Below are 12,765 nucleotides of genomic sequence, written 5' to 3'. Positions count from 1 at the left end.
ATCAAGGTTAAATACTGAAAAAGTCAACAGTGACTCGAAAGTAAAGACAATATTTTTTCTATTAACATTCCACTGAAACTACAAGGTTTATTAACCAAATATTGAAAACCCCTCCGGAGTCAAATGGAATGGCTGATTTGAGATTCCACGGCGTAAACACAGTCAGCTGGAGCGCTGGTTGTCAGGCTGAGATAAACTGAGATTTTATCGTGTAAATTTGATGCATTCACACACAAGTAAAAGCATAAAAGAGAGGATAGCGCAGGCATTTCATTTTACTAAATATTTTTGTCATTTTCTGAAAGCATTGAGAAACAGGAAGAAATTGTGAATCTGCTGATTCTGCTCTACAGACTGAATATACTAGGGAGGGGCAGGAAACCCAAAAATGTCCATGACCATACCAGCTTTTTCAAAAAAGGAGGATGTTGCTTGATGTTGTATAATTTTTTCAATTATATCTTTAAATATACAGCCTGGATTTACGTTAGCAATTTGGAAAATGCGTCATTGACGATTTTTGTGGTTTTTATGGTAGAGAAGAACATTGTTTTCCATGCTTTTCATTTGATGTTTCTTGTGTATTTTGGGGTCCCATATGGTGATATACTATATCAAAGTGAAAATTATTATTGTCTTGTCATGGAGGCAATGTTGTGCTCCAAACAAAGGTACCAAGCAATTGCATGGTGACTTTTTTTTATGTTAGATATATAAAAGCACAATTCTAAATCATTAGATATGGCCAAAATAGGCCAGGACTCCAAGGTATCCTGGAGGAAATATCGAAATACTAAATTATCCACTAGTAGTAACAGCAAACACAGTGAGTAAATAACTGTTGTTGTTATTTTTGTAAACAGCAGCCTACTGAGTCTGGAAAGTGAGCAATGAGAGCAGTGCGATTTAAGTACAACAGTTAAGTTCTTGGGCCGTAAAACAAAAATGAACTGAAGTGAACTGCAGAGTCAGGTAATAACTCTCCATGACTTTGTTGCCCTTTTTTTTCTTCTCTCGCTGCAATGCAGACCGAACCACCGCCCGCCAACTAACAGCCCTTATCTCAAACATCCTCCTAATTATAAAACTTTAAAGAAAGCACACATAAGAAATTAAACAACAACAGAGTTTCCCCTCATCCCGCAGAGCAGTTTCCACTTCAGACAGCAGAACACAAACAGTAACCATGACCCAAAATGGCACATGTACCAAAATCCTCTCTGAAATATTACAATGAAGTTCCTTGACCCCTTTACACACTTACACGTCAGGGAATGATTCAAGGGCCCAGGTCCCTGCACGTGCTAACACTTGCATAACAGGATGTAAAGGCTCGGCGCTGCCTGTTTCCAGACCCTGAGGGCGGCACAGAACATGCCTTCTTTCTCTACTTCTGTTCTCCATCATCTTCTCCATCTCTCACGCTGGTGCTCATGTTTATACATTATAATGGGAGACGAGGTAGATTGAGCTTTATCCTCCCTCCATTCTCATCTCTGAGGGATTCTCTCGAAGGATTCTCTTCTTCCCTTCGCTGCCTCTCTCCCTGTGGTTCTTTCCCTGTGTGAAAATGGGTCACCTTTCTTCTGTCAGGAGAATGCCTAGGAAAGTATAACCTCTAAATCTGTGTATGGGTGTGTGTGTGTGTGTGTGTGTCTGTGTGTGTGTGTGCATGGTTTTTACTGTCTAGTGGGGTTCCAAGCCCTGGAAAAGTCATATTGAAGGACCATTTTCTGGGGCATATTATAGGGGAAAAGTTTCTTTCGGGGTTGCAGTCACAGTTAGATTACATTTAGGTTGAAACATGGATTGAGGCTGAATTTGAACCTTTTTGCAAGTTCCATTCAGAGTTTTTGTGATGAAGAGGGACATTTCTGTATTTTTAAAACCTCGGTTTTATTCTGATCAATACAGCCAAGAAACATGACTCTGGTGTATTACCATATATTAAGTCAAGCAGGAATCCTTACATCCTTACAAGTTGTGTCCATATTCTCAGTTGGAAGTCAAGCGTATTTTATTGAGTGTTAGCCACTGTCAGGGTTGTGCTTTGTCCCCGATTGAATTTGTCCAAACTCTGACTTCTGCATCTGCTGCTCTTTAGTGTTCAATGGGGCCAGTTCAATTTAACTTTTTAACTTTTTCAGCTAGTACCAGTTAGACCCAGAACATGCTGGACAGACAATGTGTAGATGGATGGACTCAGGGATAGAGGGACAGAGTCGTGGAGGGAAAGAATGGATGGATGGATGGCCGAAAAGAAATGCAGTTAACTATAATAGCTAATTTAAGGAAACTGTGTTTGGAAGTGATCAAATGTTATTTTATCTATAAAGGCTTAGGAGGCTTGTGCCATTGCTGGTGTTTCCCAAATCTTTAATCTCGACCAATAGCCAGAATGGTAACAATTAGGTAAGACCTAAGTGAAAGTTGAAGTGAACTTGTTGACTTCCATAAATCACAAGTAGAGGTTTAAAGCTGCAGCTAATAAATTTGCACATTCCTTATTTGAATTTTTGCATAGTCACTGATGAGTAATCTCCCTTATTGAACATCAAGACACAAAATAATTCAGGAGGCAAAGAGAATTCAGTGCGAGCTAAACTTTCCAACTACTTTATGTAGGGAAGGCTTTGAACTTGAAGACATTAGAATTCTCTGGTTGGGGAAGCTGTTACAGGACAGACATTAATCATTGTGCGTGTTTATGTCTCAACAGATGTTCACACACTGCACACGAGGCAGGGGGAGGACTTCAGTGTGCCGGTTCTTTCCAGGCAGATTTTTGATTGTTCCACCCGATAGAAACCCTGTATCGTCCCTCCTCGTCTCAGGCAGCATTAGACGGACTTTGAAGTGAGGGCACCGATGCACTTCAAACAAGATCTCACACAATTTGCCTGTGTGAAGAAAAAAGGGCTGAAGAAAGAGCTTTTCTGTGCATCCTGACAGAGTGCACTCTGATCCATGCCTCTGTCTCCATCTCCTCCTCCATCTGCCTCTCAAACGTGCAGCTCTGCCGCTTCTCTCTGCACATCAATGCGAAACAACTCTCAGGGAACATCATACGAGCTGTTTCCCGAGTTGTAGCATACAAGCGCTGCCGTGACCGATAGCAGGAAACTGTTTGATGCACACACACACACACACACACACACTCACACACAGACAAGACTACATGTCATCCTCAGCTTTTCACTGTTATTGTTTGAGGGAAAAGTAACCAGGTCGGGATGAACAGACAGACTCAGACAGTCTGAGATGACAATTTGTCGAGTGATGCTGAGATGTGTATCGGTAACACTGTGCTTAGGTGTGTGCGGCTGCTTATCAGGTGATTCAATTGCTGACATTATACAGTTATAACAAACAAAAATGACATTATATGACCTAATTATAAACGCCATTGCCTAATTTGTCCCGAAACAGTTTCACAAAGATCCTGCGCCCTAGTGTGAGCTCCTGCATGCTCACACTAGTGCATTCTGGTCCATAAAGTTTTTACCGTTCACGCAGTCAGTGAGACCTCATAGTCTTAGTCTGTGAACCTGTCTCTAAGAATCTGTTGCACATGAGAGCACCCCTTGTTACGACTATAGATTGAATTCATTCTGTGGGAAATGCAAAGACAAAAACAATGTTTCTAGACAACTTAATTGAATAAAATAAATGAAGGATCAGTAGGTCATATAATCCCATCATCATTGAGGCATTACTTCATTGCATGTGCTGACCGTACCGAAGTGTAGAGGTAGCCCTCGCTGTTCATGGCGACGTAGAGCCCTGTCTTGGTGCTCTGGATGGCCACTATCCTGAGCCCCACAGGAATCAAGTTGAACTGCACTGTAAAAAGAAGGAGACAGGGAACAGTGGTGTTAGAGCGATCATTCTTCCGCTTAAATGTTCACAGTGCTTCCTCGTGGCATAAAAAGACAATTGCTTTCCAGACGTCTCTTATTTCATCCTCCCCGTCGTACAGTATATCTGTCCGACACGGAAAGAGGAAGTGGGTGGAGAAGAGAGGGAGAGAAGGAGGGAGGGATTAGGTAAGGGGGATTTAGGAGGAATAAAGTCTGATTGCTGGTACACTGGAGGGCAGGCAAACTCGGTAGTGACTGTACGGAGAATTCCCCCTGCAGGAGGGAGAGAGAGAGATAGAGACAGCACAGCTTAACTGAGAGCTTTCAGAATACAGTACATTAGAAAGTGACATCTCCTGAGCCTGCTTTGAATTCATTGCCTCCGTCCCGTCACAGTAAACAGCACTTTGCAATGGACTTTGCAGAGTTCCCTCCTGTGGAACCTTGGATTTCATATGTGCATAGCTCTCCATATAAACTATGTTCAACCTGGCCACTGGAGCAGCACTCACACAATATGTGTGTGTGTGTGTGTGGGTGGGTGTGTGTGTGTATTCTATATGCATTTCTGAATTTGTCTGTGTAACATGTCTACCATGTATTTGTGTAAGTATATTTCTTCCTCGTAAATCTCTCAGGTTTGTGTTTTATGAGATGTGACATGCTAACTTGAGTGATGCTGAAAACATTTTGAATGGATCCAGGCTCGCGGTTTCCACATATATTTCCAGGTGTAATGCTGATGTTATGCTTCAATCACACTTACCTAAATTGACATTTTCCCAATATGAGTTCTGCATTGAATGCTAAGTGCAAGGTAAGGCTGATACAGGTACAACCAGTACATATCTGCAACTCACCGCTGAGTGTAGCAAGTCTGAATCAGTATCAGGAATGTAGTGTATTGCAGATAATGAACTGCTGTGCCCCACACCAACCAATCAGAGAGGAGACAGGAAATGCCCTGCTTGACATAGATATTTATATTGTAATACTGGTTAGGATTGGCTAGTAAATTAATAAATCACTATCAGTTGCATTTACTTCTAACCTGGGTTACACTAAACTAAACTTACCTGTTCAAGCTTCATATTGAAAAAACAGATATGAGAGCAGACTTTATCTTTTTTCCTAAATCTCAGCAGAAAGTGGATTTCCAAATACAACATTAAATATAGTTCATATTTAATATGGAAACTGTAGAAACAAAAACAGGGGAAAAAAACTAAAGGTACACTTATTAACTTAATTTGAGCTTTCAACATCATTTCATGGTGTTTATTGAGTTTATATATTAGTGACGTTGCTTAGCTGACATCGATAGGTCAGTACAATACACCTGCTTATAAAAGCTCTGCTTATAATCTCTAACTAATGTTTTCCTATTGAACTAGTCTATAAATAATTAAATTTGTATCCCCATTTTTATCAGAACATAATGCCTTAAACACAAGTTTTATTTGTCTTTTTTTTTCTTGGAGGAATTTTAAGTGTGCATTATAAAGTCGCAGCCTGGTAGTCAAAATAACATATCTTTCATACGGATGAAAAATGCAGTCTGGAGAGCATGTTTTCGACTCATGGAGCCATTAGTTGCTATCTGACAAATCAATTTCAAATCAGAAGTTCTGCCAACATAATGGATGGAAGTGCGGCTATCAGAGGGCGATAAAAAGCCAGAGCTGGAGATAGAAAAACAAACTCCCAAAAAGTTTTCACGGAGAAACTTAAGCAAAGATCCGGTGCCGCAGATTCTTCCCCCGACAGTCAACTGTGTGCTGTGCAGCGGGAGAAAGTCTTGCATTTCCTTTTTCTCACCACCAGTGTGAACCACAAGCATCTCCATTGTCAATCACACCAGTGTGAATTGAATAAAACAGGCAGGACAGCGATGTGTGTCCAGTTTCAAGGTTCAAATGTCAGAAATGAAAACTGCACCTCGCTCTCTCTCTCTCTCTCTCTCTCTCTCTCTCTCTCTCTCTCTCTCTCTCTCTCTCTCTCTCTCTCCATCCTCAGGGCCCTGCTTCTATTTGCTCGATCGATCGCTGCATCTCAAACAGTCGGTTTCGCAAATGAACAAAGTGTCACCAAAGACCATGGCTGGGGTGACAAATAGAGCAGGACGCATGCACACACAGACACACACACATACACACACACACACACACACACACGCACACACACACACATACACATCAGAAGCTTCGCTGTGGCGATGACCCCACATAACCTGTGCACACCAAGACACACAGACACAGACAGAAAGAACAACCACTGCACTGCCCTTGATTATAAAATGAAAATTTCTCAGATGTTTTCTCAGATGTAGCTGTAGTAAGAGCGATACTTTTGTTTAACTTCTTGGGCCAAAAAAAGAAAAGAATGTTTCCCTATACAATCATCGGAAAAGGAGCAGCTATTAAATGGTAAACTAGAATTGCATTCAGTGGAGCATATACCTCCGCCAAGGCCCATTAGTCCCCTTATGAAACCCAATTTAAATTCACTAGAACCAGAATTTATCTGAAACTGCCCCAAATTGCACCAACTCATTAATATCAGCCCCCTAAGCATGTCTGATCATCATCAAGGTCCATGAATTATTCTCTAAGAAACCAAGGAAAATGTTGAAAAACTTCTCAGAATGTTAAATTAAATGTGAGAAAATTCCTGGATCCGCCTCCTGGACCAGTTCTGCACCAAAATTCTTTAGGTCATGTACTTGTCCAGGATAGAATTACATTTGCAGTATGTTGAAATGATATTCAGTTAACCCCCATCTATTTGTCCAAGTATATTTGAATAGCAGCCAAAATTAGTTTACATATCAGTTAACATTACAAAAAGTCTTCTAAATGGATAATAAACTTGGACATGCAGCAGTAGCCTCTATCTTTAAATGTGACATATAAACTTGAGGCCTTTTTAAAGGGTTCTTGTTTTAAAATCTTTAAAGATTAATTTTGAAACTTTCAGCTCAGCTTAAATAGATAAACAGCGGCTTAACCTTGTTGCTTTTTCAGCCAACGATGCAAAGACTGGGAAATGTATCTTTCTACCAATGTCACACCAAGTCAAATCTGAAAAGTATTAATATTTCAATGACAATTTTTGCCACTTCTATCACTTTCAACTGTGTAGTGTGTGATAAGTATAGCATTATATCACAAATGGCTTGGCAACCAATTACTTTCCTTTTCCTTTGTATTTTTTTCATTCACCCTTCTTTTTTCCCTGTGCGCATATATATCTCTTTGTATTTCCCCTTCAAAGAAGAAGTTTGCTTTTGCATTCTCGACCTCAATCAAAAAGAGCTTTGCTTATCATATAGATCACGTCACTTTGGGCCTGGATAACAGAGGCACGCCACCCTCCTTTTGTCCCCCCCGTTTTCCTCATCCCTCCCTCTGTCCTTCCGTTTGACTTCCTCTTCTTCTCCGGCGCTACTCAAAGTGGCTGCTAGATTAATCAAAAGTCTTTCGAGGGGGCCGACTGAGGGAGGGAGAGAGGAGTAGGGAGGAGAGAAATGAAGGGGAGGGAGAAGGGTGTTGCCAAATCAATCCCACGAGTCAATTTGAGACTCCAGATCATCTGCACAATAAATAAACAAGGAGAAAGTGGCGGCGGGATAAAAGAGAGGGGGGGAGGAGGGGGGGGGGGGGCAGGACACAGAGGTAAGCTGTGCAGAGGGCATCTGCAGGCGGGCACAGTGCACTGCTGCTCGGCAGTGTTGTGTTGTGCAGCCCAGTCGGTCTCAACTGGAATGAGAAGAGGATTACAGTCATCTGTGGGAAGTCACACAGAGTTTAACTTCTGGACAGGCACTGGTAAATCTTTATTCAGTTTCCCGTGTGAATGGAACACACTGGATAAGAGCTTTTTGATGTTATAGTCGCACAGGTTTTGGGAATGGAAGTCAGGTGATGCAGTTTATAAAGGGACAAAGTCCCCAGTTAGTGTTGGATGGATGAGATAACAAAATACTGGACATTGAAACTCATGGTCACTGTTGTTTCATTTATCTATTTCCATAGCACAGACTTAATCAGGGCTTTATTATTCCAATGCCAACAAAGATCATCTCACAAATCTGCAACCTTGAAAAGAAACTGCACAGTTAAAAGTCTATTTTGAGCGGTAGACTAAATACTAGGACTGTACTGTGATGGAACACATTAACGGTGGATTTAACTTCACTTAATTTATAAATAACCAGCATTTAATGAGTTGAAAAAGTCTCACAACGACCCTGTGTTTTTTAACCATCTTGAAGTGAAAGCTGTCTGATCGAATATGGGTGGGTTCACTATCACACTGGGGAGTTGCTGTTTGCAGACAAACTGTGGTCTGGTCTTATTCCAGAAGCTATCGTTATCTTTGGCACCTCCCGACAACACACACATTCTCTAAGGGGGACACATGACTGCAGCCCCCACACACACACCCTGGTAGAGGATATTCAATATACTGCTTTCCTATCACTATGACTTTGGGTATTAACAGTATTCATGTTACTATCACCGTGACTCACGATTGGTCAAGCATTGTGTATTAGCGGGACCTGATTACCATTCCTCACAGACTCCCAATGTGGAAGATGGCAGCATTTGTATCTGGGGTATTTTAGCTTTATTTCTGGATAGTGGTTGGAAGTGGAGATTCATCATCCATCTTTATAGAAGGTATGTGGACTTTTGGTGTATTTGCTTAAGTAATATTTTAGATGTTAACGCAGAAATGTATGTATATATTTCGGCATGAACATGAATATGAAAATGAATTTACACCATATAAATAGAGATATGGTATATATAGTGTTTCCCATAGTGCATTAATGGTAATAGCTGGTATATGGTTTAGTTTGCACAAACAAAAGTATCATATGCTCATATTTAATACCAAACTTATTATGATTTTTGCAGTTACAAGTCAAACTTAAAATAACACCAACTTCTTGAAATGCGACGGACGGATGATTGCACACGGCGTCAAAAACATGAGCTTATAAGACTCAATAAGTGATTTCTAGCTGAGCTTGATGCCTGATTTCCCCGGTGGTCGATGACTCTGACGACAACTAGCCACACTCTCCTGTTATTTAACTTCCACCTCTTCCCCCCGGCTTTTCTCATTCCTTATCGCTCCTCCTTTCAGTCCATCTGACTTTCCCTTCCTTCTCCTCTTCACTCTCTCTCCCTGGTGCTTCCTGGGCTTTCTCCCAGCCTTGTCGTGAATTAACAACCCCTTCCTTATCTCACGCTCTCTTTTAATGCATCTCTCCATTTTTCCTCCTTATTTGTTTCCATTCAATTCCCCCGTTGCCAGCTGTTGGTCCCTCACTCCTCTGAAACCAATACTCTTCCATCCGCGTCCATTCATCTTTGTCCCTCTTTGCCCTGCAGCCTTCTCTGTCCGTCTCTAGGTCACTCAATCTTCTTGTCTCTACCTCCCCTCCTTTGTATTCCCTGTCATTACTTCTCCATCGTTTTTGGTATTCCCCATGCTCTTCTTCATATCCTTACAAGCCTCTTTCCTGCTCATTTGGCTGAGAGAGCATTTCCTCTCCACATTTGTTCCTCTTTGAGAACCGCAGCTTGCACACAGCGCAAAGTTTTCCTCGTTTGTCTTTCAAGTCTTTGAATTTCTCTCCCTCCGCCCTCTGTGAAGCAGCGTTATTGAGCACTGAGAAAAGTTAAACAGAGAGAGAAAAAGACGACATGTTCCGGGAGCACAGAGAGAGAGATAAGTCCGATTTTGCTCCAACAGTGGGAGATTGTAATTACAGTGGATGGAAGTGAGGGAAATCACACTCCTCCTCATGGCTTTTCCGATTTAGAATCTACAGCTTTCATCTCTCTCTGTCCCCATCTCTCTTCTCCCTTCTTCATTTTCCTCCTCTCTTTGTCTGTCAAATTGTCGTTCTCCCTGTGTCATTTGGGGTTTCTCCACTCCTCCTCTTCTCTGAGAGAAAGAATTCAGAGCGAGATTAAATCCAGTGACAACCACACCAGTAGGCCCATCACACAACTCTGCACTCAATGTATTCCTTCTCTATTTCTTAATCCTTTTCTTTTAGTGATTTCCATTCAGTCACCTGTCATTCAACCTACTATGAGCTGCGGGGATCCTACATGAACACAAGATGATCTAGTTAGTTCAAAAAACTATTTCAGTATTTTCATATTTTTCTGCTGTTTTCAGTGGTTTGAAGTGGGCGGGCATCAGTTTGGAGAAAAGGATCTTACTTCCATGCACCAATCGGAGCTCTGCAACGTTGTAATCAGTTAGTCAGACTGCCAATCAAATCTCTTCATAAATAATGACCAACTGGCTTTGAGATTTTCTTATAGTCATGAATATATAATGTGATAGAGAAGTGGGCTTTTAAGAAGTGATTCCTAGTCCCGGGCCAGTGAATCTTTGGAGGATCGAAATCTGACTAGTCATTGTATAATCACTGTATGCTATTATATCTATACACTTTTCACTTTTAAGATGTCAAAAAAAGGATGGAAAACATTTCTACTCATAAGTAGCCTAGTTAAAGTATGCCAATTGGAAGGTGCTATAATCCTATTTATTTTCCTGCTAACTTCATTTAGCAGTGCACTTTTATCCAGCCTGAAATATCTCAACTCTTATTAGATACAGTACAGTGCCATGAAATTTGCTACAGACATTCAAGCCCCCTAGTGTAATGGTTTTGTATTCTGAGTGTGTTTATTTGTCCACCTCTTTATTAAGAGTGTTTTCTGTTTAATGTTTGTCTATGAGTTGTTTCGGTGGCGCATGTTTCATGTTTTATTTTGTAGGCTCTGTTCCCCGTGTGTTTTCTTCACTTCCTTTTTCTGTGATTGTCTGCACCAGTCCTCATGTGTTCAATTGCCCCTGGCTTCCCTGCGTGTGTATATAAGTCTCTGTGCTTCCCCTTGTCCTTGTCGGTTCCTTGTCTAAATGCCTGTCTCATGTCCTGTCCTGATCTCCTATGCTTTTCATGTCCCTTGTCTCCTGAGCTACCGTCCTCTGCACCTCCTCGTAAGCTTCTGGTGTTTTCACCCGTGTGCTTTTAGTTTTTTCTGTTTTGACATTTGGAGATTCCTTTGTTTGCTATTTCGTTCCTGTTGGACATTCACCTATTAAAAGGACACTTGTTGTTAAACTCTGCCTCCTGGGTCTACCTGCTTCACCGAACCTGACACCTATAGGAGTGTATCTGTAGAAATAAAGTTTGGAATAAAGTGGCTAAAATCTGCAAAAACACCAGTTCAACAAATCTCTCCTCCACACTAGATAGATAATGTCTCTCCTCCCTTGCCCTACTCTCCTGTCCCTCCTTCGTTCCTCTTCCAGCTTCATTACATAACAGCCTGGACGAGCCAAAACCATGGACTGGAGGGGGGTGAGAGGAGCATGTGGGCGGAAGGAGGGGGCAGGCAGCTCCTCTGACCTCCCACCAGAGGGGGGAGACACATTTGTCAAGGCGGAGTCACATCAGCTACCTGCTCCTCCTGGCTTCACTCCCTCTCTCGCCCCTCTCTCTCCCTATTTTCTCTGTCATCCTCACATTTGTCCTCTCCTGCTCACTCCCTCCCTCTCTCTCTTTCTCTTTCTTTTCCTCTGCCAACCCGTCTTGTCTCGCTGGCTCAGTTTTTTCTTTTCTGGCATGTTTCACCGTGCCCTCTTTCTCTTCCTCTTCTTGTCTCTGATCCTCTTACTCTCTGTTTCCATCCCCTTTGTCGCTTTTTGCTTTAATATTCAGTCACTTCCAGCTTCCTGACAACTTCCTCTATCGCCTAGTTATGGAAGCCCTGAGGGAACTTGGTTGAAAAAAAAGTGATAAAAGTATTGCAAGGCCATACAAAAAGCCACTCTCTTCACTTTTTGTTCTGCTACACCCCCTCAGGGCCTCCATACCTCCTTCCAACAAATGTCCCTGCATCAGTCGTAGCCCTTCAATGTGTCCAGCCTTACTGACAGGAGAGAACCAGGAGGTGGATGTTAACATTCCCCTTGTTCATCCATACTTCCTCCTTCCTCCTTCCTCCTGGAAGTCATCTATCTACTAATTCCAAACTAAGGCCAAACTGACCCGCAAGATTATTTTGATAACTTGATTATTTTTATTTCACCGTATCGGACTGAGACAGATATTCAGGGGTGACATTTTGGCAACAAAATTCATAGAATCACTACCTCATTAAAAAATAGTTTTTACTTTGAAAGGCTGGCTCTAAAGATTGTGTCAATTTTCTCAACAGACCTCTGAAAAAGTCATCATGCACTGTTTGCAAACACTATAAATCATTCAGAAGTCCCACAGAAATGAACAGTAACAAAGTGCATTCGGTTTCATCTCATGAAAAAAACATTAAAGACAAATTTGCTGCCTTTAAAAAAAAGAATCTACTTGATAATGTCAGCACGGCTTTATTGCAGATAGACCAGGTAGGATGAACATACGGTTCTCTAACTTCCTGCCAGCAGCCGGTCTTTACTCGCCGCGGCTCAATTACTGCACTTTTACAGTTTCACAAAACGTTATCTACTATTCCAACAGATCACTTTGCTCCTTTAATACAGGCTCACTTGTCGAGCCTTCAGCTACTAGGTACCTCTCCCGTAGAACCAGGCAGACACCATCTCTACATTTAAGGTTATAGACGTCAAGCTTTCCTCTCTGATAACGCTTGTACAGTAATAAAGGCTGGTTCAGGTGAGCCCGGAGCCATCCCTTAGTTCTGCTGCTACAAGGCTAGACTTCTAAGGAAATCTCACTTTCTCCCCTATGTATTTATATCACACAACTGCATACCATTTACTTTGTATATCCACTCTCACATAGCTTCCTCTCACCTTGTCCTCATTCTGCAGGTACGCAAAACTCATCCATTATTATTCTTTCCCC

General features: G+C 41.7%; 1 protein-coding gene across 1 annotated transcript in view; it reads right to left on the bottom strand.

Annotated features, from left to right (window-relative positions):
* The window catches only part of fgf11a (fibroblast growth factor 11a), a 74,661-nt gene that overhangs the window by 22,916 nt on the left and 38,980 nt on the right, over nucleotides 1-12,765 (bottom strand). Inside the window, exon 3 of the mRNA XM_061066281.1 lies at nucleotides 3,740-3,843. Within this exon, the coding sequence (XP_060922264.1) occupies nucleotides 3,740-3,843 (104 nt within the window). The remainder of the gene's footprint in view (nucleotides 1-3,739; nucleotides 3,844-12,765) is intronic.

The sequence above is a fragment of the Limanda limanda genome, chromosome 22 (genome assembly GCF_963576545.1).
Source record: "Limanda limanda chromosome 22, fLimLim1.1, whole genome shotgun sequence".
Taxonomy (NCBI): domain Eukaryota; kingdom Metazoa; phylum Chordata; class Actinopteri; order Pleuronectiformes; family Pleuronectidae; genus Limanda; species Limanda limanda.
This window is presented reverse-complemented; position numbering and strand designations above follow the sequence as displayed.